At 38.3% G+C, this 25,681-nt stretch overlaps 1 protein-coding gene across 1 annotated transcript in view; it reads right to left on the bottom strand.

Moving 5' to 3' along the window:
* Positions 1 to 25,681, bottom strand: part of syt9b (synaptotagmin IXb) — a 56,536-nt gene that overhangs the window by 17,916 nt on the left and 12,939 nt on the right. The window contains exons 2-4 of the mRNA XM_041998156.1: positions 5,507 to 5,682; positions 3,410 to 3,627; positions 2,619 to 3,159 (exon numbers count right to left, since the gene is read on the bottom strand). Coding sequence (XP_041854090.1) covers positions 2,619 to 3,159; positions 3,410 to 3,627; positions 5,507 to 5,682 — 935 coding nt within the window. The remainder of the gene's footprint in view (positions 1 to 2,618; positions 3,160 to 3,409; positions 3,628 to 5,506; positions 5,683 to 25,681) is intronic.

Genomic DNA, 25,681 nt, shown 5'->3' with positions numbered 1-25,681 from the left:
CGTTTGGTACAAGTAACACCTTAAAAAGCACATAGAAGAACACAACACACATGTACATTATGTTGAAGTAGTTACCTGTAATACAGTCACTGCTGCACCTAAGCCCACTGGATCTACTCACAGATGGAAACATGGTTATGTCTGGAGGAATTTTGGCCCCTGACGGCCACCAGTCAATCCAACTGTGTTTTGCGATTGAAGTTATTTATATGCTCATCTTTACCACTAGATGGCAGTAATTCTTACACACTGTACCTTTAAACATTCCAGTTGTCAGTTATTACCTCAAGCTGTAAAAACTGCACAACTTGAATCACAATGTTAGACTTGAGAGAGTTTTAGCTTTCAAAATAGTATGCTAGTAGTTTCTACCGAGAAACACATGATTTACACTACCGTTCAAAAGTTTGGGGTCACTTTGCCATGGGATTCAATAGGGAAGTGACCCCAAACTTTTGAACGGTAGTGTAGCTTGTGTAACCGTTTCCTCTGGTAATGTAAATGTAAGTAGAATGGGAATGGCTCAACACCTTTCTCTTCATTTAATGAATGGGGATCTATAAACACAAAAGCCTGCTGAAGGTAGTGTCCACCATATAGAGCCTGTTTGCTCAGCTGCCTTGGAAGAGGATTTGAACCAAGTCCTGTTCACTCAACAGGGCCAAGCCACAAAGGGTAGTTCCTACTTCCTCAACCAGCCTGAGTCCCAGCTGTGGATAATTTACCCTTATAACTTCAACAATTTTATCATTTCATTGTTTCCTAATGCAACATAGCTGCATAGGTCCAAATACTCAAACTAAAATACTGATGTTGGCAAACATAAAAAACATCTTATGGACATATTATCGAGATTAAAACTTGATTTTAAGTGGATGGGAATTAGATTCTTTTATGTGTTTGGATCAAATCCACTCTATATCTTGCTTTAAAATGAGTGGTGCATATGTTAATAATTGAAAACATGATCTAATATTGTGATATAATATTGGTGCTGTTCCCATGGTTACCTCACCACATCACGTTTGGTTTTATACGTCTCTGGATAGTCAGTTTTTGTCTCTCGCATGAGAGGCAGATTTGTAGGTGGGGGAATCGCTTGGCTTCGAAAAACACCAACTCTCCAATGCAATCACCCTGTTTTTGTGCAAAATATTGTTTAGCATTGGTGTCACGGAAAATTGTGCATCTGTTCATTTTATCAGAAATGTCAGGCTATTTCATTTCACATGTTGCACTCGCTGATGTCCATGACTCTTTAATTCACTGTCTGTCACTTTTGTTTATCTGACTATTGTCTCTTTTTTGGTTCAAGGTAGTAATCAAGAAGATGAATCCACTATGACTGACATGCAGTAATAATGAATACACAAAAGACATACCCACCCAATTCAGCCTGCAGTGAGGCCAGAATGATAAACAAGTAAAGCTGCACAAGGAGTTCGGCACACACAAAGCACAAGAAAGAGTGATCAAATTTCACTCTGAACTGCTGTTAACGGGCAAAAAATATTATACAAATAATATTTAAGCTTCTGTGACTCAATAATGTGCCTGATTTAAGCATGTGTACTTGCATATAGCGTTATTATGCCCACTATTGCATTTTCTGTCCAAAAAAGAAAATCTGAAAAATGGAAATTATTCTTTTCCAAGGCTGAAGGGTAAACACACAGGAAGGCAGTAAGTGTCAAATTTAGTGCATTATTAGTAGCACAGTATAACACTTTCATGCACAGATGCATTCCTGCACCCAAAGTTAGAAGTGTTGTTAGTTTGGTAGAAATATGCTTAAGAAAACTGGATTGAAATTTAGTTAGAAAAGTGCTAACATAAATTTATAAAACTTTTTAAAAATGTATACTATACTTGATTTCCTAGCTTCTGTGCACAGCAGATCAATGCTTGTAGTAGTGGAGCAGCTGTTATAAAATTGTAACAATTATATACTGCACCTTTGTTGTGATAGTTGACAAAAGATTTACTAAATGTGCAAAATAATGGAGGCTATTTATACTCTGTTTTTCCTTCGATAAACTGATTATGTGCAAACATGTTTATAATTCCTCAGGATGTGATCTTATACAGACTGCCCAAAAAAGAAGTCACATTCAACCTCCTTCAAACAAGGAATGCAAACCATGAGGGATTTCTTGGCAGGAGGATCTAACCTCCAGCTCTATAGATTTATCCAAGTGAATAATGTAATATAGACAGTGTCGCTGTATCTCTGTCAAGCCAACCAGTCTTATGTGAGTGTAGATCTGGGTCAGTACCCCCAAGTGTTTCCTACTGCTTTCATCAAACATTAACTGTGTCTAAGTATATTTTTATGTCTCTGCCTTTCAAAATCACAGAGGGAAAATGAGATATAACACTGCTGATACATTTTCCCTCTGCTGGTGGTCTTTCTGATTATTTGTTAAAGAAAATTTTATCCAGACCGTTATTAAGTCTGGATAGATACTTCTTTAGTAATCTCAGTTTAGCAGATTAGCTAATGTAATGACCTGGAAACCTGTTTGTTAATCATAAAAATTCGGAATGTAATCAGTGGGGTGAAGTTACATGAAAAGAGAAAGAGATAGAATAAAAGAAAATTGAATTTAAGTTCTCACCGAGGTTACATAATCTATGTCACGGCACAGTTTTGTCTCCCGGGGAAAGTCAGCCAGCTCCAGGAAGTTGTCCACCACCACTTGGCCGATTAAATCATGGCGGGAGAACCTGTCAAAGTCATAAACACTGAAGTGCAGCTTGCGGTTTGACAGCTCGGAGTATGCCACAGGAAAGAGAAACACTTCATCAAACACAGGGTTGAGAGTCTTGCGGTGCACCTTGGTCTGGTGCTTGGTTTTGCGGTCAGGCAACAGGTAGATCTTGACATAAGGGTCAGAGGTTCCTGAGAAGTCCTTGGCGGGAAGATCCTGGGCCTTGTGGATCTTAACAATCAGCTGCTCCAGGTCAAAGTCAAATTTCAGGATGAAGTGAAGACGCCCGCAGCTGTCGGTCCGGCGGCCATCTTCTGCGTCCACTGACCGCTGCTTGTACAACTCTGGTTTGATCCGGCCCAAACCAGAGAGAGAGTCTTGGCGCTGGAACTGAGCAGGATTGAAGTCAGGATTGGACAAGTTCAACTGACGGCGGATGGAGTTGTGCCTGTAAAAAAAAGTATTTTAAGCTTATAAAACATTAGATATAAACCACCATCCATTCAGAATTCTCTAAACTTAATTTATGATTGATGCAATGCATCTGCACAGGCAACTGGATCCCCTAAGGCCTGGTGTCTTGTGGATGTCAACTTCCTGATAAAGCATCTCTGAAGCCCATCTGTGTTCCTATCTGCATTTAATCCCCCCAATAACATCAGAAACCAGACAGAACCCTGGGGGACTGGTGTACTAACCGTACAGATGACGTAGGCTCAGTAATCTGTCTTTGAACCCTGTCCCTGGCCAGAGTGTGAATCTGGTTTTTCTCCACCTTGGTCTGGGTCTCCAGCGGGATGTCAGGTGATGTGTGGCTTATCTTTAGGGCTGATTCTGGAACAGCCACTGCCGACAGGGGGCCTGAAGGCTCCTTTACACAGCCATCCTCGCTGTACTCCCTTTCCTCCCCATCCACCTGCACAACACATATTACAGTTTATGTTGCTGCAAATATTCTTACAGAAAAATTAACTAGGAATGGTGGTTTATACAGGCAAACACTCTAAAAAATAAGAAACTATGTGCTCATAGAGTTACTTATTGATGTTTCCAGGCAACCTGCAGTGAAAAGTTAAATCTGTTGATCTGTTCTATCAGTACTGGCCGATTTTGCAACATGTGGCTTCTGGTACCCGTTTGCTAGATAACGGTGCATGCATTTAAAAAAATAACATCAAATATCTTCAAACACAAGCATCTGTTTCTGCTTTTTTTAGGGTGTGGGTGGGGGGGATTCTTGTAGAAATGGGCTTGATAAGCTATTATATTTAATTTATATGCTGTAGAGAATGAGACTAAAGTATGTACGCCATGTGGCAGAAGTGTACAAACCTCCAAGAGTGGCTTTTAGTTTAAAAGCTAAATTTATCAATAGATAATGTAGAGAGAATTTAGGGCTCTCGGTAAGCTGCCCAGAAGGGGTCCACCAACTAATATCTCTTCAAGAGAAAAGCATGATCTGTGGGGTCACAAATAGTAACTTATTAGAAACTAAAGGTCTCTGTGACATTGATTAATGTAAATGTTCACAATCAGGAGAACATGCTGTACCTGGCAGGGTGGTAAAGAAAGTGCTGCTGTTCTTGTAAGAGAACGCAACTGCAAACCTGCAGTTTACTTTAGATCAAGTAGAGAAGACAGAAGAGTTTTGGTTTTATCAAAGAGATCATATGTACTGCTGCATCTGGTTAAAGACTGTTTGATGGAGTACTGAATTCTGCATTTACATAGACAGGTGAACTCTGAACAGCAGCATGGTTTGTGGTTCAAATCTCAGATGAAGCCTTTCTGGCTGCAGTTTGCATGTTGTCTGTGTGGATGCATGGGCTCTCTCTCAGTTTCTCCTCCCACAGTCCAAAAACATACATTAATTGGTGTTTTACTATTAGAGTAATTATAAAGTTAATATTTTAGAATAACTTCATCAAAGTCCTGACCTTAATCCATTAGAAATTATGTTAAAAGGACCAGATGTGAGCAGATCATGTAAAGAAACACAACAACATAAAACTGTCCTGTGCAGAGGCTCATATTCGTCCGAGCTTATGTGCAGAATAAACAAAGGTATACTGCATCATTTACCTTAATGAATATATGACCAGGTATATATTTTTGTATCTTTTGCATGGCTCAGTTTTCTTTATCTGGTTTAGTAATTTGTTGAAAAGGAGATTTTCCCTGTCATATCAATAGTAAGTAAATTTTATTTGCATTTTGGGAGGATATGGCCTCCTTCCTTCTTTCCTATAATGATTTGATCCTAGTCAGTCCTTGGACGTGATTGGCTGCATGCTGTGCCCATAAAAAAGAACCCTTCCCCCTGAATGCAACCTCAGCAGAGCTCAGAAGAGGCAGCTGACGATTCGGCCCTCGCCCAGATGGACATGGACTTATTTACTTCGCTACAAAGACCCATTACTATTTCATAACCCATTAAAGTGGCTAGCAAGTTTTGTATTATACCCATCAAATTGAATTTTAACCTGCATTTGGCATGTTGGTGGGTGTTAGTTTAGAGCCCTGGTCAAAAATAAAAATCATCTTTTATAAAGGAATGGCCTTTAGTTATCATGTAATCAGCTTGCAGATCAGATGAAAACAGCAGTGTGTAAAAGTGGTCTCATACATTGCATATGCCAAAATATGTTGCATGTACATAGTAGTATACAGTATTCATAGCTAGTACATACTGTTACATTACTAGAAGATTAAAATGACTTTTGCAGGGTTGTTTGGGTATCTAGCTCCATAAAACTGGAAATCTTAGATGCCAGTGCTTGTGAAGTCATACTTACCTCTGTGAGGACAGGTTGTTGGTCTCCTCCTAAGAAGTGTGCTCCCTTGAGAACTTCTGGCAGGAAACGGCCACTCAGTGGCACCCAGCACAACTTCCATGAAACAAAAAGGGAGACACTGAAGAGGGCCAGACCACAGGTGGTCACCAGCAGGGACAACAGACTCACCGATACATCTAGAGAGATAGGGCAGGTGGTCAGCTTTTCATGGGAAAATGCTGGAACAGACAAACTTATATTAGAGCTCCAGGGAGGACAGGCTATATTCCTTCAGAATTTCTGAAAATGAAGTTACAAAAAGGCAAGAGAAAGTTCTAAAAAGCAACATCAAAACACTAAAACATCCTTCAGCAGCAGATATTCTTCATCAAAGTTTAACACTAGTGATCATTACAAATTCATGTTCTACAAATTTGTTAGAATTGACTTAGCGTAGGGTGTTGTTTTTATAACTCAAATATTGCTATTTTCTTTTTCTGTCAAAGCTTTGAAGGACCAGCAGAAAGATGTTGCAGAGGCAACGAAAGTTACAGACTTTCTAATGACCTTAAATGTTCTTTAGATTATGGATTATGTCTGCAGTCTGAGTTTCAGTGGCAATTATTTATGTGATCCACTATCGTGTGTATAAATCTGTCACATCAGTTTAAGTCTCTAAAACTGTGACCATTCTCTACCATCCCAGTTTCACATAAAATGCACAGTAGTTTCAAAACTAAAAACTGAGAGGGAATCAGCAACCAATAATTTCAGAAAAGGACATTTTGATGTGATACGCTTAGTAGAAAAACTCAAAGGATGCCATTTACACAGTCGTTTCCTTACACATGCACAAATAGAGTAGTTCTACTCAGTATGCTCACAACAAATTGCCAAGAGCACGGTCACAACTTGTTTGTGATCATGTTGACTCGGTTCATGCATAGCATACCTCTTTCTGGTTGCCAGTCTTTTGGAACATTATACTCTGATTATAAATTCTGGCATGGGCAACCTATCCTACAGTCCGGTAGTTGTTTCTACTTCCATATCTTTAAAGGTCAGTGTTTTAATACAGGCACTGCAAGCATGGACCCCATGAATGCACTCACTGATGATTATGTTTACATCATGAGGATCCAACAAGAGTCTAAAGCACTTGCAGACACACATAGTATAACATTAATTTTGATGGAAAAATGTGGTTTGCTCCACTGCATTTCTGAGTGTTGTGCACTATCAATACAAATGTGGTAAGATAAAAGTTAGAAAGGTTGTATAGCAACATAAAATAACTAATTAAAATACTTTATTTTGGCTCTGAGATTTCAAAGTGACGAATGATGTGAAATGCTGACAAAACCATCAGTTTTGTGTTAGAAAAACTGCAAGCAGATTGCTTTTGATGAGAAAAAAACACTATGTTACTGCATATTCTATCATAGGTTATAATCGTTTTAATCATTATAGGAGACATACAATATGGTTGGAAGCAGATTGATGGATATTTGAGATCATTGCACAACAGTGTTGTTATTCCATTAACAGAGGAGGGGTTTCTCTCTTTAACTGCTGGGTAATAGCACAGAGTCAGACAGATAATGCTCTTTCTGGGGAGGAAGCCTTTCAGAAAGTCATCTAAAACCTTGGCTATCTGCTGAGGTAAAATGATTTTTTAGGGAGAAATTCAGAGAGATAACAGTGTTCACTGTACCCATATCTTTTTTTTTTCTTTGCTGCTTGTCATTCTGCATTAGATTCAATAGACATAAAATGTCTGAATTTTTTAGTAGCTACATTTCTTAAAACACAGACTTTATCAGTGATACACTAAGCTTCTATAATGATAAAGGGAGGTTCCATGTCATGACATGATAACACCAAAATATGTTCCACATTACAGACAACATGTTTGTACTGGGTTTAGTTTTAGGCAGCATTTTCTTTTGCAGTGTTTATTGTTTGTCTGAAAAGAGCTGAGAGCTCCTCTTAATGGTATAGCAGCACAGTGTGAGATCAGATAATTAATGGATGCATTTAGTCTCTTAGAGGTTCAAGAAAAACCTTTCCTCCTCCCCAGTTCAAACAACAAATACTTGTTTTAGGTGTTTAGTAAACTGCATAATTTCTCTGAAAGTCATCATTACAGACTTCAAACATCCCACACTGTGTTAAAATAGATATTGCAACACAATAACAAGACTTTATTGAGCCACAAAAAAAAACACCTTCAATACTTTAAGCATACAAGAAAAACATCTAAGGCTTGATAGAGAAACCAACTCAGCTAAACTGTTTTCATATCTGTCATGCAGACATGCAACCCAAAGTGCTGCAAATATCAAGCAGAGCAGTCAAAAAATAATAATAATTCAGTTTCAAAAAATGTATTGAAAGTGTTGAATATAGTAGGTATTAAGACTCTTTTAAACTGGTTGCTCTTTTGCAGATTTCACACATTTTTTTTTTTTTGTAGTTTAAAAAATTTCTGATTATTTTGAGAGGCTCATTGTACAATATATGCTGAACTGCCAATAATTATGTCATCTGTATCTGGCAGTGATATATACCCTGTAATCAAATGGCACACAATGTAGAGATTACAGTGCTGAATGGTCTCCATAGCAACAACTATCACCAGCTTCTTCAGCAAAGCAGGTGGTTGTCAACATGAATGCTGTGTGTCCAGAATCCATTTTCCACCATTTAATTCATGTTTTTGCCCATGTTGTACTTCTGGTCACTGTGATACCATCACAGTGACCAGATGTCAAAGACAACAACATCACAGTTTATGGCAACTGAACATGTCAACAATATGGTATCAGTCCTGCCCAGTGATCCAAAAAAAAGATTTACTTTCTCAGTTTAAGATTGACATTCAAATATCCAGTCAAGAAATCAGACCTTAGCATCATATATTAGCACTGAAAGACAACCCTGGAGAAAATGGGGGGCATATTTAGATTAAAGCTCAATTTTCATCATTCTTGACTCTGAAGGATTATAAACTGAAATGTATTAATTAACTTTTAAACTCCACATCAACTAAAAATAAGGTTTGAACCTTGGTAGCAAGATCCATTGTGGGGAGAATCAATCATCAGTGCTATGGCTGGAGATTTCTGCTTTCAGTCAGCTGAGTAACTACAGCTCAGGTGATGTCATATGAATGTTTGTAAAAAACTAGAGAAACCAGTCCTGGTGCTATGATGGTCGGAAATTAAATTAAATGAAAAATATTTTATTAATCCCAGAAGGGCACTGCGACTGGGAGTCTGTAAAGGATGTACTCGTTTGATGATGAATGGAATAAAATGGATGAGGTAAAAAGATGTATGGATGAAACTGACTATTTGCAAGGTGGAGCTGAACAGACACTTTGCAGTCCTACAAGAACCTGTGAAATGAGAAGCTAGGGGTAATAGGAGAAGCTGGCTAGACGCTAACAGCTGTTATTAAGTCGACCAGAGTAACTGCTAGCAACCATGACCTGGCCCTGTAAGGTGAGAAGGCCCCACCCACTGGCTGTCAGGACTTGACCATGCTAGAAGCAGCCAGGTCATGGCCTGGCAACCCAAGCGGTCCTTAGCCTATGCTAACTATACGCAAGGCCAGATTAGCATTATTGTATCAAGATATTCATCCACTGAATTAGGAAATGGCATAGTATCATTTCCAATCTAACAGAAATTTATATAGCACTTTTAACACATCACTGCTGACCACTGAACAATAAAGCAACAATAAAAAAAAACATATCTATAAATACACTAAAACATAGGCCAATTAGTCAAGAAATTATAAAATGACCAAAAACACTAAAATCTTAAAAGACATAAAAGCATCACCTCAATTAGTGTTAAAAGCCAAAGAAAATAAGTGGGTTTTAAGGGGATGTTTAAAAACAGAGAGGAGGCTTGAAAGGCAGCTGGTTCCAGAGCTTTGGTGCTACCACAGTGAAAGCTCGATCCCCTCTAAGTTTCAGCCTTTTTTTAGGAATGATCAGAAGCTGCTGGTCAGCAGACCTTCAAAGTCATGACAGAGTGTAGAGGCTGAAGCAGGTCAGATAAATAGAGTGGTGCTAGAACATTTCTATGTTAAAACCAATCATTTTAAAATGGAAAACCATCGGGAAGCCAATGAAGTGAAGCCAGAATCGGTGAGATGCGCTCTGACTTGCGGGTGCCTGTCAGCAAGCAAGCAGCTGCATTTTAGACCATTTGCAAGTGACAAAGAACAACTTTTCCTACCCAACATATAAAGCATTACAGTAGTCCAACCTTGTTGAATATCTCTCAAAATACTTTTTTAATAAAACCAACTTAATTAAACTGCATCAGCTAAAAGAAACTGGACTTAACCACATTATTAATCTGTGTGTCTAGTTTCAACTTAGAGTCAACCTTTACGCCGACTCAAAGCAGTGGGCTTAACAAAAGGTGACAAAAAATCCAGACATGCAGGGAGAGCAGTCTTTTTGAGAGAGCATATATCTGACAATCATCTGCATAAAAATTAAATTAAACGTGATATGTACGTAATGTGGTGCCAAGGGAAGCAAATACAAAGTAAAAAGAAGAGGGCCAAGAATTGAGCCCTGTGGCACCCCACAAGTAAGGCGGGCCAATGAAGACATAAAATTTCCAAGACTCAGAGAAACTTCTGATATATAGGACTTGAACCAACTTAGGGCAGAACCTTGTAACACACAGTGTTTCAGGTGTGATAATAAGATTTTATGGTCGACTGTGTCAAAGACTGTTATTGAATCTAAAAGCATCAGAAAAACAGTATCCCCAGAGTATGTGACAAGTAAGATGTCACTAAAAACTTTTAAAAGTGCAGTTTCTGTACTGTGAAGGGTTTCAAAACCAGACTGAAAAACCTCAAGAATTCTGTTTGAAAAGGCCTTCAATTGGATAAAAACATTTTCTAAAAATTTGGAAAGGAAAGGAAGCCTAAATAATGCTCTAAAATTAGACAAAGCTGAGGGATCCATAACAGGTTTTTTGATGAGTAGGTTTATGATCACATTTACAATCATTATGTACTACACCAGGGGACAGACTGCTGTTAACACTGAGGACCAATTACAGGCAGGACATCTTCAAAAAGATGATGGGGTGCAGTATCCACAGATGAGCCTGATGTTTTAAGCTGAACACTTGTGCCTTCTAACACCCTGAGGTGTTAGAACTGCTTTTATTGCAGCACTATGTAACTTTTCGACCATTAAAATATGCATTTCTGATTGTTTTCATGGCACAGATGGCACAGTGACAATTATTTTGTACATTTTAGGAGCTTTTGTTGCCCTGCAGGATCCTGAGGCTGAGAAACCACACTTCACACCTTTTGCCTCCAGTTTGCTGCGTCACATAACAGCTGAGTTTTGCTTTACCCACCACTTCACACACCAGCAACTGGATATAAACGCTATGGCTGTTTTTGAACGAGCTTTGTGGCTGATTCATCAAAAAGAGGCAAGGGGACATTATTAGGGAAAAAATAGGAAAAGAGAAAGATACAGAGTAAAACATAAGGCAAGAGACAACACTGAACTGACTTTTACTGACTGTTGAGAGCTCAGAGTAAGAGGAAGAATGTAAGATGGAGACATAATTAGTCATTTTTGTTACAGGGCGACCCACTGAGAAAATAGTGAAAATGTTTATTAGTGCTGTAACATGTTATTACAGAGCTTTTCCCTTTTCACACCTGGAGACCTCCTTTGCACTAAATGCTAAAATTTGTAAGTTGTCTGTGTTCCTAGCTCTTTTAAACTTTATCTAGGTACTAGAAAGCACTTTAACATTTCTCATTCACCTACAAACACATATAGCACTTTATATTGTATGTGCACTTAAGTTTTATCTATTATATGTGAGATCAACAATGAGAATATAATGGCCAACGATGGAATTAATGTCTTCACCTAGGGCTGGGCGATAGGATCACAATATAAATTATATATCCTGATATGAAAAATTTTTTCTTAAGTAACTAAAGAGGCAGTTCTAATTTATATCTTCGAGTAGTAAATGCACTTTTGTTAAGGATCAGCTGCAAACATGCATTAAAACAGTTGACTGAAATTAAAGTAGCTGTATATTGAATTAAATCCTTCTAAATCGAAATGAATGCAAAATACTTTTCAATGGCCTTAACAAAAATAGTTTTTTGTTTGTTTGTTTGTTTTGTTTGTTTGAGAGCATATTAAATAAACAAAAGAATATTTCTAAATATGCGGTATTTAGCCAAAAGTCTCATTTTCATCAGTTGTCCCTGGCTAGATTTTACAAAGCTCCCTGGAATAAGGAAAAACATTACAAACAAAACAAAACTTAAAACAAAAACAGGAACAGAGATAACATTGTTAAAAACTAGACACCATAGAGACAACACTAAATCACATAGAGAAAAACAACTGCATTAAAAAAAATCTAAAAATATTTGTCAATAAGCTAAAACTGATCAGATGGTGATAAAGCAGACACAGTTGTTGATAATAACAAATATCATCAAGATCTACACCGTTAAGACAAAACTACTGAACCACAAAGCAAGACAACCTCGCAAAAGGTAAAACACACAGGCATAAGTTCGAGTGATGGGATGTCCGGCTCTTTTCAGAGAGCCGGATCTTTTGGCTCGGCTCCCAAAGAAGAGCCAGCTCTTTTGGCACCTGAACAGCTCTTAATTTAGCATCTTTTTTAGCCCCATAATTTACAGTAAGTTCTCAAAAATTAATGAATTGTGTTTTGAAAACCCTTTTGTGTTCAGGATTTTTACGAAAAGCCTTTTATTTGCTTCCTGTTGTTAATTTATTCTGATACAAAATCCTTAATTTTGTTTAATATTTCAACAAAAATCTCATATTGCACAAATGAACAAAAAGCAGAAAACAAATACATAAAACAGATGTCCTCAGAGCAGGTTGGCATTCGGGAAAATAAGATGCATCATCTTGGATGGTTGATCTGGTTTCCCCCCCTGTGTTTGATCCTATATCCTCACATGTGATTGGCCCCCTGCCAATGCGGGCCAATCCAAACAAAGCAGTGCTGTGGGCAGAGCTGGGCTGAAGACTAAGAGCTAGTCGTGCAGCAAAAGAAAAAAAAAAAAAAAAAAACTGGCTCTCACTCAATGGGAGCCGGCTCTTCTCATTCACTACAAAGCATCGGCTCTCAGAGCCGGCTCTTTCACACATGGCACATCACTAATAAGTTCACATATGCATAAAAGCACCTTTTACAACCAAAACAGAAGTCGGTCAGTCAAGACAGACATAGTGACGATATTTGATCTTCACATAAAAACAAACACAAACATTAACAAGAATCTTGATATTGCCCAATCCTCACCATTTATATAAGATCAGGATTTTTTGAGCTTGAATTGAAACCACACTTCTAGTCAAATCATCAATCCATTGCTTTAAAACCAGTTAAAATTAAGTGTACGCTCTCACTGACTGTAAACATGTTTTCATTATCAATGTGCCATCTGATGACTACGGTTACTCACATCACAACATATCACTTGCACAACTCTGTACGGTCAGTTTTTGCCTTTAGCACAAGAACCCGACTGAGAGGGTACAGTAGATGAAATAGGGCTTGCTTCCCATACAAAGGCACCCTGATATACTGCACCTGATTCCAGAAAGCCATCGTGCTATCTGTAAAAACACACTCAGGCAAAACAGCCTTTGACAAAAGACTCTGAAAACTTCCGAATTTAGGCGATCATTAGACAAAAAAATCACTAAAGATATTAAGACAATTTGTAGAGCTTAACAGATTGCAGTGATAAAGCTAAGTGACAGATTTATTACTGTAATGTGCACAGTTATTATCCATATTAACATTCTGAATTATTATTTTACATATAAAAATAACTTAAAAAGAAGTAAAACCTTATTTATTCATAAGAGGATATTGCTTTCCTGAGACTAAATTTAATTAAAAGACAGAAATGTAAAATTGTACTTTTTATTAGGCACATTTATTTTATGTTCCATGGCATGCTCGCCCTGATTTTAGTTTACTTTTTATACCAAAGTGATGTGAACTGAATCATGCCAAATAAAATGAGAAAACCCTAAAGGTGTCTGGATATGTCAGCAGAGCACCACATTATATGCTCGTTATAATTACAGCTCAGTCAGCACTGTGATTTGTGAAAGGAGACACAAATTCTTGGTTGAGCTCTGCTCTGGGAACTACCTGCTGATGAATTCTTTTAAGAAATGATCTGCAGTGTGTGTCCCAGTACAGTATCGTTGCTCATGTTTTCAGCTGGCACAGCTTTTTGTATAGAAATTAAAAACATCTCTGTATTCTGCTACAGTATTATTCATGTTTGCATTCAGAAAATGTCAAAAGTACTATTGGTCCTTCTTTTGCTAATCTTGGTTTATAAAACGAGTAAAGAGCAGCTTTTTTAAAGCCACTGTGTGTTTCAACTGACTTCCTTTTGCATGGTGCAATCAAGACAGCGAGACCTACACTCTACAATGCCAGCACCAGTTAATTGGATTCTGTTAATCAGTAAGCTCACTCCTCACTGAAGGATGTCAACAATTATAATTAAAAAAAGGTCAGGAAGGTTTTAATGAGTACAACTGTCTGCTGTGGGGCTGCTTGTTTTTATGTGGGTATGAATGTAAAAGTAGCAGAAGTACGTTTCATGGATTTATTTTGATTTAATTTAAAACAGAATTGGTCCAAAAAACCTGTATTATAAATAGCTGATAAATGTTTCCCGTCAGCCTGGAACATTTTCAGCATTTTGTTAGTTTTTAGATTAATTGAAAAAAATAATAATAAATAAATAAAACCAGCCTTTCCACTATGTGGTGGTCTCCCATTATTTGAAAGCATCATGTTTTCTATCAATATCAGGGCAGATGTAGCTGGTCTCCCCAGTCCACGTGTCTTGGAGTGAGACTGAGCATGCATTCATCTGTAACTATGTGGAAAGTAAAGACTTGCCTCAGAAAGGCCGTATGAGTGTGGTCAAATTACTGAATGTGGCCTACCATTTATTGATTAGTTGAAATTACAAAAATATATCAACTGAGTCATGATCTATTTTTTTTTCTATTTAGTTTCTAATTCCGCCTGTTTTCTTTTGAGGAGTATCCACTTGTTTATTCTGTTATGATTACTTCCTGTTAGGTAACCCTGGGTTTTCCGTCCAGCAACACTGGTTCACTTCTTCCCGGGTGCATCACCATGGTAACTTCAGCTGAACAGCAGGTTATGTTCTGGAAAAGAGATCAATAGCTATGTTTACATGAAGCACTTTTAATCTGATCTGACGTCCATTCAGAATAAAAGTGTGTCATATAAACATGTCAGCTGATCCCATCGGCCTCAATCGGAAAGAATTTCCAATCCAATCAAGAAAGGTGGTTAACGCCTTTTCATGATCAGATCAGCAGGAAGAAATAACCATGTGCACACTCATTCTGATAATTTTGTGGAGTATTTTGTTTATGCACATACTTGAACCGGGTGGGGTTACGTAAGGTAACAAGTTTCAGACTTGAGAAATGACAGCAGCGTAACAGAATGGGACAACATTTTCGTTAGAAACTGAAAGATTATTGAGCATTTTGACGGTTAAAAGGTAAAGAAAAAACACACTTCTTTTTACGAATGTCAAGAGTGTTATATCATAGTAAATTTGTCTATCATGTAAATACAACTGATTGGATCACTGACTCGATCTTGCGTGCATGTAAACATGTCAGTTGGAATCTCCGATCAGATTGATTTCAACTGGATTGATTAAATATTTGTTCATGAATGAATGCATGAATGAATGAATTTATTGTCATTGCACAACAATTACATCAATGATCATTGGCAGTGAAATTCTTAGATCCCAGGCTCTCCTAACAATGCTAAAAAGAATATAAACCACAATGAAAATAGTGGTAAATGTAATGTAAATATAGCTGGGCACCACCACCTGACCAATCAGTTCTCTTGGAAAATGGCCTGTCCAGTCTTAAAACACCCTGTCCACATTAGAGGAGCACTTAGGAGAAAAAGAGTTTTTAGGGATGTCCCAATAACATCCTACACAAAAGGTACAGATTTTAAACAGATGGATTTTGTTACATTTGTCAGCTGATGGGCTGCAAACAATATCAAATAAACTCCATTGATTTCATCCACACAACAGAGACAGTGTTAAGAAACAAAGCAATGTCACTGACTGCTGTGAGTGATTTTGTACTTGTTCTTGACTTTTTCTCAAGTCCATTTAGCTCCACTAGGCTTGCATCTGAAATAATGAGGTCAATAATAATATCACACTTGGCATAACTGCAGAACCATGAATTTATGAAACAAAACTTCTTATGCCGTGACTGTGAGGAATTAATATTTAACACAAAACATGCTCACACAAGGTGTTGAGCCCCAAAAGAACTGAATGGAAAATATAAAGGAAAGGAAGAAACTGAGGAAGGTTCTTTTCCCAAAATGTCTGCTCCTAAGAAAAAAAAAAAAAAAAAAAACGGTAAAAAGAGATTTTATGGGATACAATACACAGTAATAATCAAACTCCTGGCAACAGGATTTATGTTTTTTTGTTTCTTAGATTGTTATAGTGTGTGGCTCTTTTGTAGCTCTTTATTAAACGACTCTATTAGAAATTACTTTTAAGATAAACAAAACACAAGTTTTTTCACAATATCCTGTTTTTCATGTGTTGCATAGAAAAAGCTTAATAATCATAAGCATATTTTTATAGCTCATTAGACATTTATTATCACTTGTAATTTACTTATAGATTGGTAATGGGCACAATTTAAGGCATGAACATTTTTAAAAACAGAATTTAACCAACTCAATTTAACCAACAACTAAATCCATACCTTGATTTGTTGTGTTAATATGAAGACACAATTTCTGATACAATGGACGTTTGTGAGGCTTTGTAAGAACTCCCCTTATGTCTTAAACACTAAAGTACACTATGTCATCAAACATTAAATGTGCTTTGATGCAATTATTAACACTTACACAGATTATTTTGCACTTATGTTAATAATTTATTTAATTCAATTCCTTCCCCCATCCAGAGCAAGCATGGTGCAGCAGGTTACAGTGGGGAAAACAAACTCCCTTTTAACAGGAAGGAAAACTTCCAGCAGTCAACAACAAATAAACATACTAGAAGGACTTTAATGTGGTGTTTTTTCGAGCATTTCAAGTGTAGCCTTGTGTGTTTCATCACCTGGAACATGAGTGGAAGAGATCAGAAGCAGATTATTATCGCCCACCAGTTCCAGTGGATTGTCCTGATGGAAACCTTGGCAGAGGAGTTCTCCTTCCTCTAAAGCAGGTCAAACTTCAAACCCCAAATGCAAATGATATAGAGATGGCTGCTTTTATTGATTTGGACTGAATCTTCCTTTAATGAAATGATGCGTAAACAAACAACATGCCCTTGGCTGATGTTTGTAAAAGACTTCTTTAGATTGAGTATTGTGATGGGTAGAAATGTAGACAGAAAGAGAAACTGCTGCACAGTCGGTGGAACCTAAATATTCCTGTCACTTACACATGTTTAGTTCACTCTTTAATATGGTGGGAGTATCCACTTGTTTATTCTGTTGTGATTACTTCCTGTTCCCTGTTACAGGCCTGTACTATGATTTTCTCTGGATTTTCTCTTACTGAGGTATACAGGGTTAACCCTGGGTTTTGCATTCAACAACACTGGTTTACTTCTTACTGGGTACATCACCATGGTAACTTCTTTTCATACCCCTCTTATTCTATTTAGTTGTTGCCTCTTCTTACTGCTTCCCCTCATAACCGCCATTATTCACTCATCAATCACCTCTGGTATTGTGCCATCATCATTCAAAACTGCATACGTCACGCCATTACTGGCATGGATCGAAACAATTTCAAAAACCTCTGCCCCATCTTCAACTTGCCATTCATCTCCAAAATTCTAGAAAGAGTAGTTGCCACTCAACTCCACTCACACCTGTCTCAAAATTACCTCTACGAGCCCTTCCAGTCTGGTTTTCTTCCCCATCACAGTACAGAAACTGCCCTCATAAAAATTACAAACAACTTCCTCATTACAGCTGATTCTGGTTTACTCTCCATTCTCATCTTTCTCGATCTGAGTGCAGCCTTTGATACAATCTCTCACCCCATTCTCCTCAGTAGACTCTCTCGTATCATTCACACTCTCCTTGATTGGTTTAACTCATCTCTCTGGCTGCCCTCACTTCATACAGTTAAAATCATTCAGATCCCACCCTTTCCCAGTCATTACAGGTGTGCCCCACATTTCTGTCCTGGGGCCACTTCTCTTCATCACATACTTCCTTCCCCTTGACCATATATTCTGCAAATTTAACATTTATTTTCACTGTTTTGCGGATGACACCTAGCTCTGCCTCTAATCCAAGCCCAACTCCACACCCCCACCCTCCTCCCTCACCTCCTGTCTATCTGAAATAAAAACCTGGTTTACCTGAAACTTCGTGAAACTAAACAGTAATAAAACAGAAATTCTCCTATTTGGCACAAAATCTATTTTATCAAAAGTTAACAGTTTCTCTGTGACCATTGCCGACTCCATAGTCTCCCCTTCCCCTCAGGTTAAGGGTCTGGGTATCATCCTCTACAGTACATATACCTTCATATATATACCTACCTTCAAAGCCATCCATAACCTCACCCCTCCATATCTGTCCAATCCCACCCACATCACCACCCCATCTCGCTCCCTTAGATCCTCCTCCTCCATACATCTGACTGAGCCTCCTGCCCTCCTCAGCACCATGGGGAGCCGAGCCTTCAGTCGCTCTGCTCCGCAGCTTTGGAATTCTCCGCCACCAGCCAACAGGAACTGAAACTCTTGCTCTTTTCAAATCCAGACTCAAAACTCATCTGTTTAAAACTGCCTACTCATTGTAACCCCTAAACTGCAAATTTTCTCTGCCATTTATCCATTTCTGTATTTTTCTCTGTTCTCTTAGTGGATTTTGTTGTTGCTTTTATTCCTGATTGCTTTTTATATGTAATTGTTTTTATGTTGTAAAGTGTCCTTGGGGGTCTTGAAAGGCGCTTTGAAATAAAATGTATTATTATTATTATTATTATTATTATGATTATTATTATTATTATTGTTGTTGTTGTTGTTGTTATTATTATAAATACAAAAAAAATTTTCATGGCACATTTTCAAAGAGGAGTTACCACTATTATTACTGTCAAAGTATTACTGATACTGTAAAGCTTGCATGGTTACAAAAGAACGCAAACTAAATTGATTTTTATTGAAGGCAGATACATCCCACATCTGCTGCTGAGTTAATTTCTGTAATCCAGAAAAACACATTTTAATAAGATAATGTGCGCTAATGTGTACTATTGTAACGTTGACTACATTTAACAGTGATGTGAGATGAACGCAGCTTTTCTCTCAATTAAAAAACATTAATAACCAATCAGACGCTGAGCTGGTCGTGTGGCTGAGAGACCCCGCTGCAGTTTAAATTCTAGGCTAGATCACAGATCATAGGTACAAAGCAGAGATGTTGATGAAGAGCTGTAAACTTTAAATAAAACTATGATCAAACTATGATACATCAGGGTAAACTGTTGAAAATACTTCAGAAGTTTCTAGAAGCTGTTGCAGAGGGGCTTCACTCATATGTTTACTACCTGCTGAAAAATGGAAGTTTAGCCTTTTGTGGCCTCTGATATCACGATATTGTATGTAGTCAATATTATTATTATTATTATTAGTAGTAGTAGTAGTAATTTATTTTATTATGAAATTATTGCTTATGGTTCCAGTTAAACCTGGTTACTAATAACAGCAAATATAGATTATCGTTAAAATAAAGTTAATTTAAACAGTGCCTACTTTAAATAAAGTAGAATGACACAACAGGCTGAATGCAGTGGTTTGTACGGCTGGATCAATCCTGATAGTATCAGTACCATGGCTAGTATCGCTATTGATCGATATCAGCATGTTGAGATCAATATTTTTCTTACAGAGGTTTTTGGAGGCTAAAAGAAAAAGAATGTGAATGAGAGCTGTGTGATAAATTAGAAAAAAAGTTACTTCATTATTTTGTTACAGCTCGTTATTTTACATTGTTCACAAACAAAAAAGCTTAAATTTAAGTTTTTTTCTTCAGCCATTCGGTTTGTTAATAAAAATTATTTTATTTGACAAAACTCTTTATACTGTGTTTGATTATGATAATAATAATGATCGATAATTAAAGGCAAAATCTTGAAATGATTGTGAAATTTCAAGCAAAAAATGTCAGTATCAGTATCAATATCAGTATCAGCGATACTTGCCCAAAATTTACTTGGTATCGAATCAAAATTGAAACTCAGCCCTACTGGGCTACTGGAAACATCTGCCTATTTGAATCCAGCTACCAGTCAGCCAACAACCAGCAGCAGTTGAACAACAGCTGGAAACAAGTAAGTTCTCTAATTATTACAGCAGCAGTCGTGTTTCTAATGACAATACACCCAAATCCAGGCACATTTTGGATATAACCCTGCCAGATATATTCACATCAGACACATTCATCTCACCCTGGTGTATTTATCTAGAACAGGGGTGACCAAGTCAAGTCCTTGAGAGCTGCTATCCTACAATTTTTAGATGCTTCTCCAACACACCTGATTGAAATGAATGGCTTGTTACCAGGCCTCTGCAGAATTCAGCCATTTGATCCAGGTGTGTTGGAGGAGGGATGCATTTAAAAGTTGCAGGATAGCAGCTCTTGAGGGCTGGACTTGGCCAGACCTGGTCTAGAATGTTCTTTGTCTATTTCTGACATGACAATATCACAACAGAATGGCCAAACCTTTAAACATGCCTAAAGCCCATTGCAACAAAAACACTGTGATTGTAGTTTGCACACTAAGTTTTCATTTGAATGTGATATTATTACATATTCTACCTTTATAAGAGAAGTCCTATAAAGAATACTGACAGTTTGATGATTATTTAATTATTTTTATAGGTATTTATGTCATATACTGTTGTTGTAGTGTGTGTTATTGTGTGTTCAATAAATGATTAAACCTTAAATATCTATGTTATGGCTGTTGTTCAGTAATGTTTGGAATGGTGCATGTGCACCATGGAGGATATGGAGGGGGAAATGGGATGGGGAAGGCGCTGAACCATAATCTCGCCTAGGGCACCAAAAGTGGCTAAGGCCAGCTATGCATGAGAGTATTCCCTTCATAACATGCCAGAGAACAACAAGAAAAAAGTCTTTTTTTCAGTTTTGTCTGACCAGCCTTTGGCTGGTTGAAGCTAACTTTTTTAATAGATACAAACATGATTCATCAAATCTGAGTATTTTATAAATGATGTCTGCTCCTTTTCCGAGCACTTTCCAACAACAACTTCCCATACAACTTTTGCACTTGCCTTTGGAGGTTTTCATTTTAAGAAGCACCTGCCTGAGAGGACATATATATGGTTCATATAAACCTTGCTTTCAGACAGCTTTTAACTCAAGTCTATCTGAGCAGTAAACATGCCGCTCCTGTTTTCTAAAGATTGCAGAGGTGCACAAAGGCTATTCCAGTACACGCAAATCGTTTTAGTTCTGGCTTTTCAGAGTCCTCAGTTGGGTACTTCATAAAATCATTTGTATTCCTCACTTCTATAGCAACTGAGTTACTTGGTGATCTCCCTGCCTCCTCTGTGCTTTGTGAAAACTTGCAGTGACACAGTGGTGCACCATGATTCCTATCAGATGTCTTTCCATTCATTGAATCACATCTACAGGATGGAAGGATTATATTCTTGTAGAGCGTAATTCTTTTTGGTGCACAGCAAGTCTTTTAATTTGCAGCTGCAATAACTATTAGTGCTTACATTTTGCTAGCCCATGTATAAATTAGCCTGTGCGGTCAATTTTTAAATCATTAACCTCCTGCCAGATAAAATGAAAAACTTTACAGTCGGGAAGCGGAATTTTATACAAAGCTTTAAAAGTTAGGTGATGTGATTGGTCCTGTTAATGAGTTCTGGGTTCACATATGATCATTTAGTAAAGACACCTGAGTTTGCATGGGTTAATGACAAAGCCCAGTCTTAGTAGAAAATAATTACACCGTACTGATGCTAGGTCAGAGCCCACTGCTCCCAAAGCAACATCTTTGCACATGCAGGGTTTTTTTAGGTTGTGATAATTACTGTTACTAGAAAAGATCATCAAAGTTTTCAGCAATAAAAAAATATTAAATTGTACAAATGAATGCTGAGCTGTGCTGTTCAAACCTTAACCAAGTCATTTTCATGTGTTTAAAAAGCAGTTTAGTAGTAGAACAAATGGAACACACACACACACACTCTTGTTTAGCCTCCTTATGTTTAACTAGCTTATGTTTAACTAATATATATTATGCTCCAGGTTTTCCTTACTTTTTACTACTGAACACTATGATATTATGTTTTTCTGGCCATTTACTATTGGTGCAGCAGATCCACTGGAGGATACCAGACAACATGCAGCTGTAAATCAGCTCCATGCAGATATTTCATACATTAAATTGATGTAAAGGGCTCTTGACCACAAAACAGCATGTGGTGAGTTGTTAATGAGAATATGCTGGCTGAATATTGCCTTAATGCCATAGTCTGCGCACTTAACTTTTATTTAGAGAAGATTTCCTTGGTAATCCATTGTGTTTGTTTATTGCTCCCCTGTCACACCTGCTTCTCGGTTGCTGGTTGCCACATCTGCTCCTCATTCCTCATTAATCCCTCAGTGTTTATGCTCTAGGTTTTCTTTTGTTCAGTGCCAGATCATTGTTTTGTTCACTGAGTCTGTCTTCGATTTTCATCAGTCCTGTGCTTTTTGATTGAGTTGTGCCCTTTTTTTGTCTAAGTTCAGTCTCTGAACTGCCATGCCTTAGCAGTGATTTCTGTTTGTCTTCTTGATAAACTGCCATCTATCCATCCATTCATCTTCTGCCGCTTATCCGGAGTTGCGTCGCGGGGGCAGCAGCCTAAGTAGGGAAACCCAGACTGCCCTTTCCCGGGCCAAATTCACCAGCTCATCCGGGGAGATCTTGAGGTGTTCCCAGGCCAGCCTCGAGATGTAGTCCGTCCAGAGTGTCCTGGGTCTTCCTCAGGGCCTCTTTCTGGTGGGACGTGCCCAAAACACCTCACCAGGGAGGCGTCCGGGAGGCATACTGACCAGATGCCCGAGCCACCTCATCTGGCTCCTCTCGATGCGGAGGAGCAGCAACTCTACTCTGAGCCCCTCTCAGATCACCGAGCTTCTTACCCTATTTCTAAGGGAGGCGGTGGAGGGAATACTTTGAAGACCTTTTCAATCCCACCAACACATCTTCCGAAGAGGAAGCGGAGTCTGGGGACCCTGGTGTTGGCTCTCCCATTTTTGGGGCTGAGGTAGCTGATGTGGTTAAAAAGCTCGGTGTCAAGGCCCTGGGGGTGGATGAGGTCCGCCCAGAGTTCCTTAAGGCACTGGATGCTGTAGGGCTGTCTTGGCTGAAACACCTCTGCAGCATCACGTGGATACTGGGGACAGTTCCCCTGGACTGGCAGACTGGGGTTGTGGTCCCCCTCTTCAAAAAGGGGGACCGGAGGGTGTGCTCCAACCACAGGGGGCTCACACTTCTCAGCCTCCTAGGTAAGGTCTATTCAGGGGTGCTGAAGAGGAGAGTCCGTCGGATAGTCAAACCTCGGATTGAGGAGGAGCGGTGCGGTTTCCGTCCTGGTCGTGGAACAGTGGACCAGCTCTACACCCTCTTCAGGGTCATGGGAGTTTGCTTAACCAGTCTACATGTGCTTTGTGGACTTGGAGAAGCTGTTCGACCGTGTCCCCCGGGGGCTCCTGTGGGGGGTACTCCGGGAGTATGGAGTGCCGGACCTGCTTGTACAAGCTGTCCAGTCCCTGTATGACCGGTGTCAGAGCTTGGTCCGCATCGCCAGCAGTAAATCAGAATCATTTCCAGTGCGGGTTGGACTCCGCCAACTGCCCTTTGTCACCATTTCTGTTCATAACTTTTATGGACAGAATTTCTTGGTGCAGCTGTGGTGTTGAGGGGATCCGGTTTGGTGGCCTCAGGATTGAGTCTCTGCTCTTTGTGGATGATGTGGTTCTGTTGACTTCATCGGGACGTGATCTTCAGCTCTCACTGGAGCGAGTGTGAAGTGGCTGGTATGAGAATCAGCACCTCCAAATCTTAGACCATGGTCCTCAGCCTTAAAAGGGTGGAATGCCTTCTCCGAGTTGGCAATGAGGTCAAAGGCTTTTTCAATGAACACATTGAACATGCTCAATTTAACACAATAATGCAAGAATTCACTAAATAACATGACTTATTTTGTTTACTTGGCTTGTATTGTTTGTGAAGTTATATTTGTTTTATATTTGTACAATACTATAAAGCAGGGAGGCTGAAAATGCTCCTGATTATTTTCATGAATCACGACTACTGAACACAATAATAAATCACATTGCTTTGTTAAATTTTTTCTGCGTGACTTTAATATACAGAATGAAAATGGATATTAAATAAAATTTTGTATTTAATAAAAAAGAAAAAATATTATAAATTAAACAGTGATGTATAAAAATAAAGAATGCAGATAAATATAACTGAGCTTTAGGTGTGGTGCATACTGCTGTAAATGATGTGCATTTACATTTACAACACAGAAAGTCAAGAAGTCAGAATTTTTACTGAAAATGGAATAGTTAATTGTCCGTTCCTAACTGGTGTAATATTGAATATGGCAACAAATTACTTGGAAAAATATAAAAAGCAGAACTGATATAATGTCTGTGAGTGTCTCATCCATGAAAGCTGAAATCAACTGTATAACTGAAACCATCTGATCTGCCTGTAGGCCACACTATCCCCTGAATTGCTGCTAAGTGTTCTGAATGCTCTCTGTTTCCTTTTATTGCTTATTATTGACCTAATTCATCATCATAATACCCACAAACATCACAGCAGCTGAAGCTGGCTGGAAGGGGATCTGCTATTTGTAGGTTTTACTCGTTGGTTTGGCCTATAGGTTTGTTTTATTTTAGTTATTTCTCTGTTATCATTTCTGTGGAGGCAGGCATCATTGGGGATGACTGGATAGAGAAGTCCCACTGCCTCTGAAGAAGATTCATTAAATGCCCATTAGACACATCTCCGAGCTGGCAGAGTCTGATCAGAGCATTTTCAGTGAAGCCAGTTTATTTCTGTTCTTTTCCAGAAACCCTGTACAGTCAGAAACCTGCAGTACTAGCATAAACATCACTAACATAGCAAGCTTTATGATTTTTTATTGTTTTATCCAGCATCCAATCTTTTTGTTTTTATTTTTTAAGTCTGATGTATTATAAGGTCATTCACAAAGACATTTGTGATTTTAAAAGACAGCCTAGTCCACATATGTTTGTCCAAATAAACGTTGTATTGTCTCAGTTCAAAGTTCAAAGCTGAGAACTGTGGCATGGCAGCATTTGTTGTTTTATAAAGACAAACATCCATGTACGGTTTACATAAAAAATTATAACACATAAAGAGAAATTCTTTGTCATTAAAATATGCAAGCCCTAATAATTCAAAATTTCCAGACATTTTTTTAAAACTAAACCCAACAATGCTCAACAACAACTCCAAACTCCAACCAGAGTGAGACAGAAAAGTGAAAGATTATGAGTGAACAAAGGAGAAAGAAAAGACTTGAATATGTTGTCTTTTCTGCTTCCTGCTTTGCTGCTGTGCGGACGCTTCCTGCTCTGCTCTCCTTTCTGCTTGCATTTTTCTTCTTTTTTTCTTCTTTTTTCTTATCTTTACCGGCAAGAAATTTAGGAACAAGGACTCCTGGTCACTTATAAATCACTGGAACGAATATATTTTTTGATAAATTTAGTTGATTTCCATCGGAGAACTAGTGGAACGATGTCTCCTAACCCTGCAGTATCAGTGAGCTGCACTGAGTGTGAGCAACTTTCTTTGAGGATAACACAGCTGGAGAAGAGGATTGAAACACTGCAAGACATTCGTGTGAATGAAGAATTTATTGACTCTGTAGTAGCTTCTGTACATGCTACTGAGTTGTCAAATGGATTGAGTCACATCTTCATACGCGAAGGCATGTCGAATGTGGAGCCTCCCGCTA

Source organism: Melanotaenia boesemani, chromosome 10, assembly GCF_017639745.1.
Source record: "Melanotaenia boesemani isolate fMelBoe1 chromosome 10, fMelBoe1.pri, whole genome shotgun sequence".
Classification (NCBI taxonomy): Eukaryota; Metazoa; Chordata; class Actinopteri; order Atheriniformes; family Melanotaeniidae; genus Melanotaenia; species Melanotaenia boesemani.
This window is presented reverse-complemented; position numbering and strand designations above follow the sequence as displayed.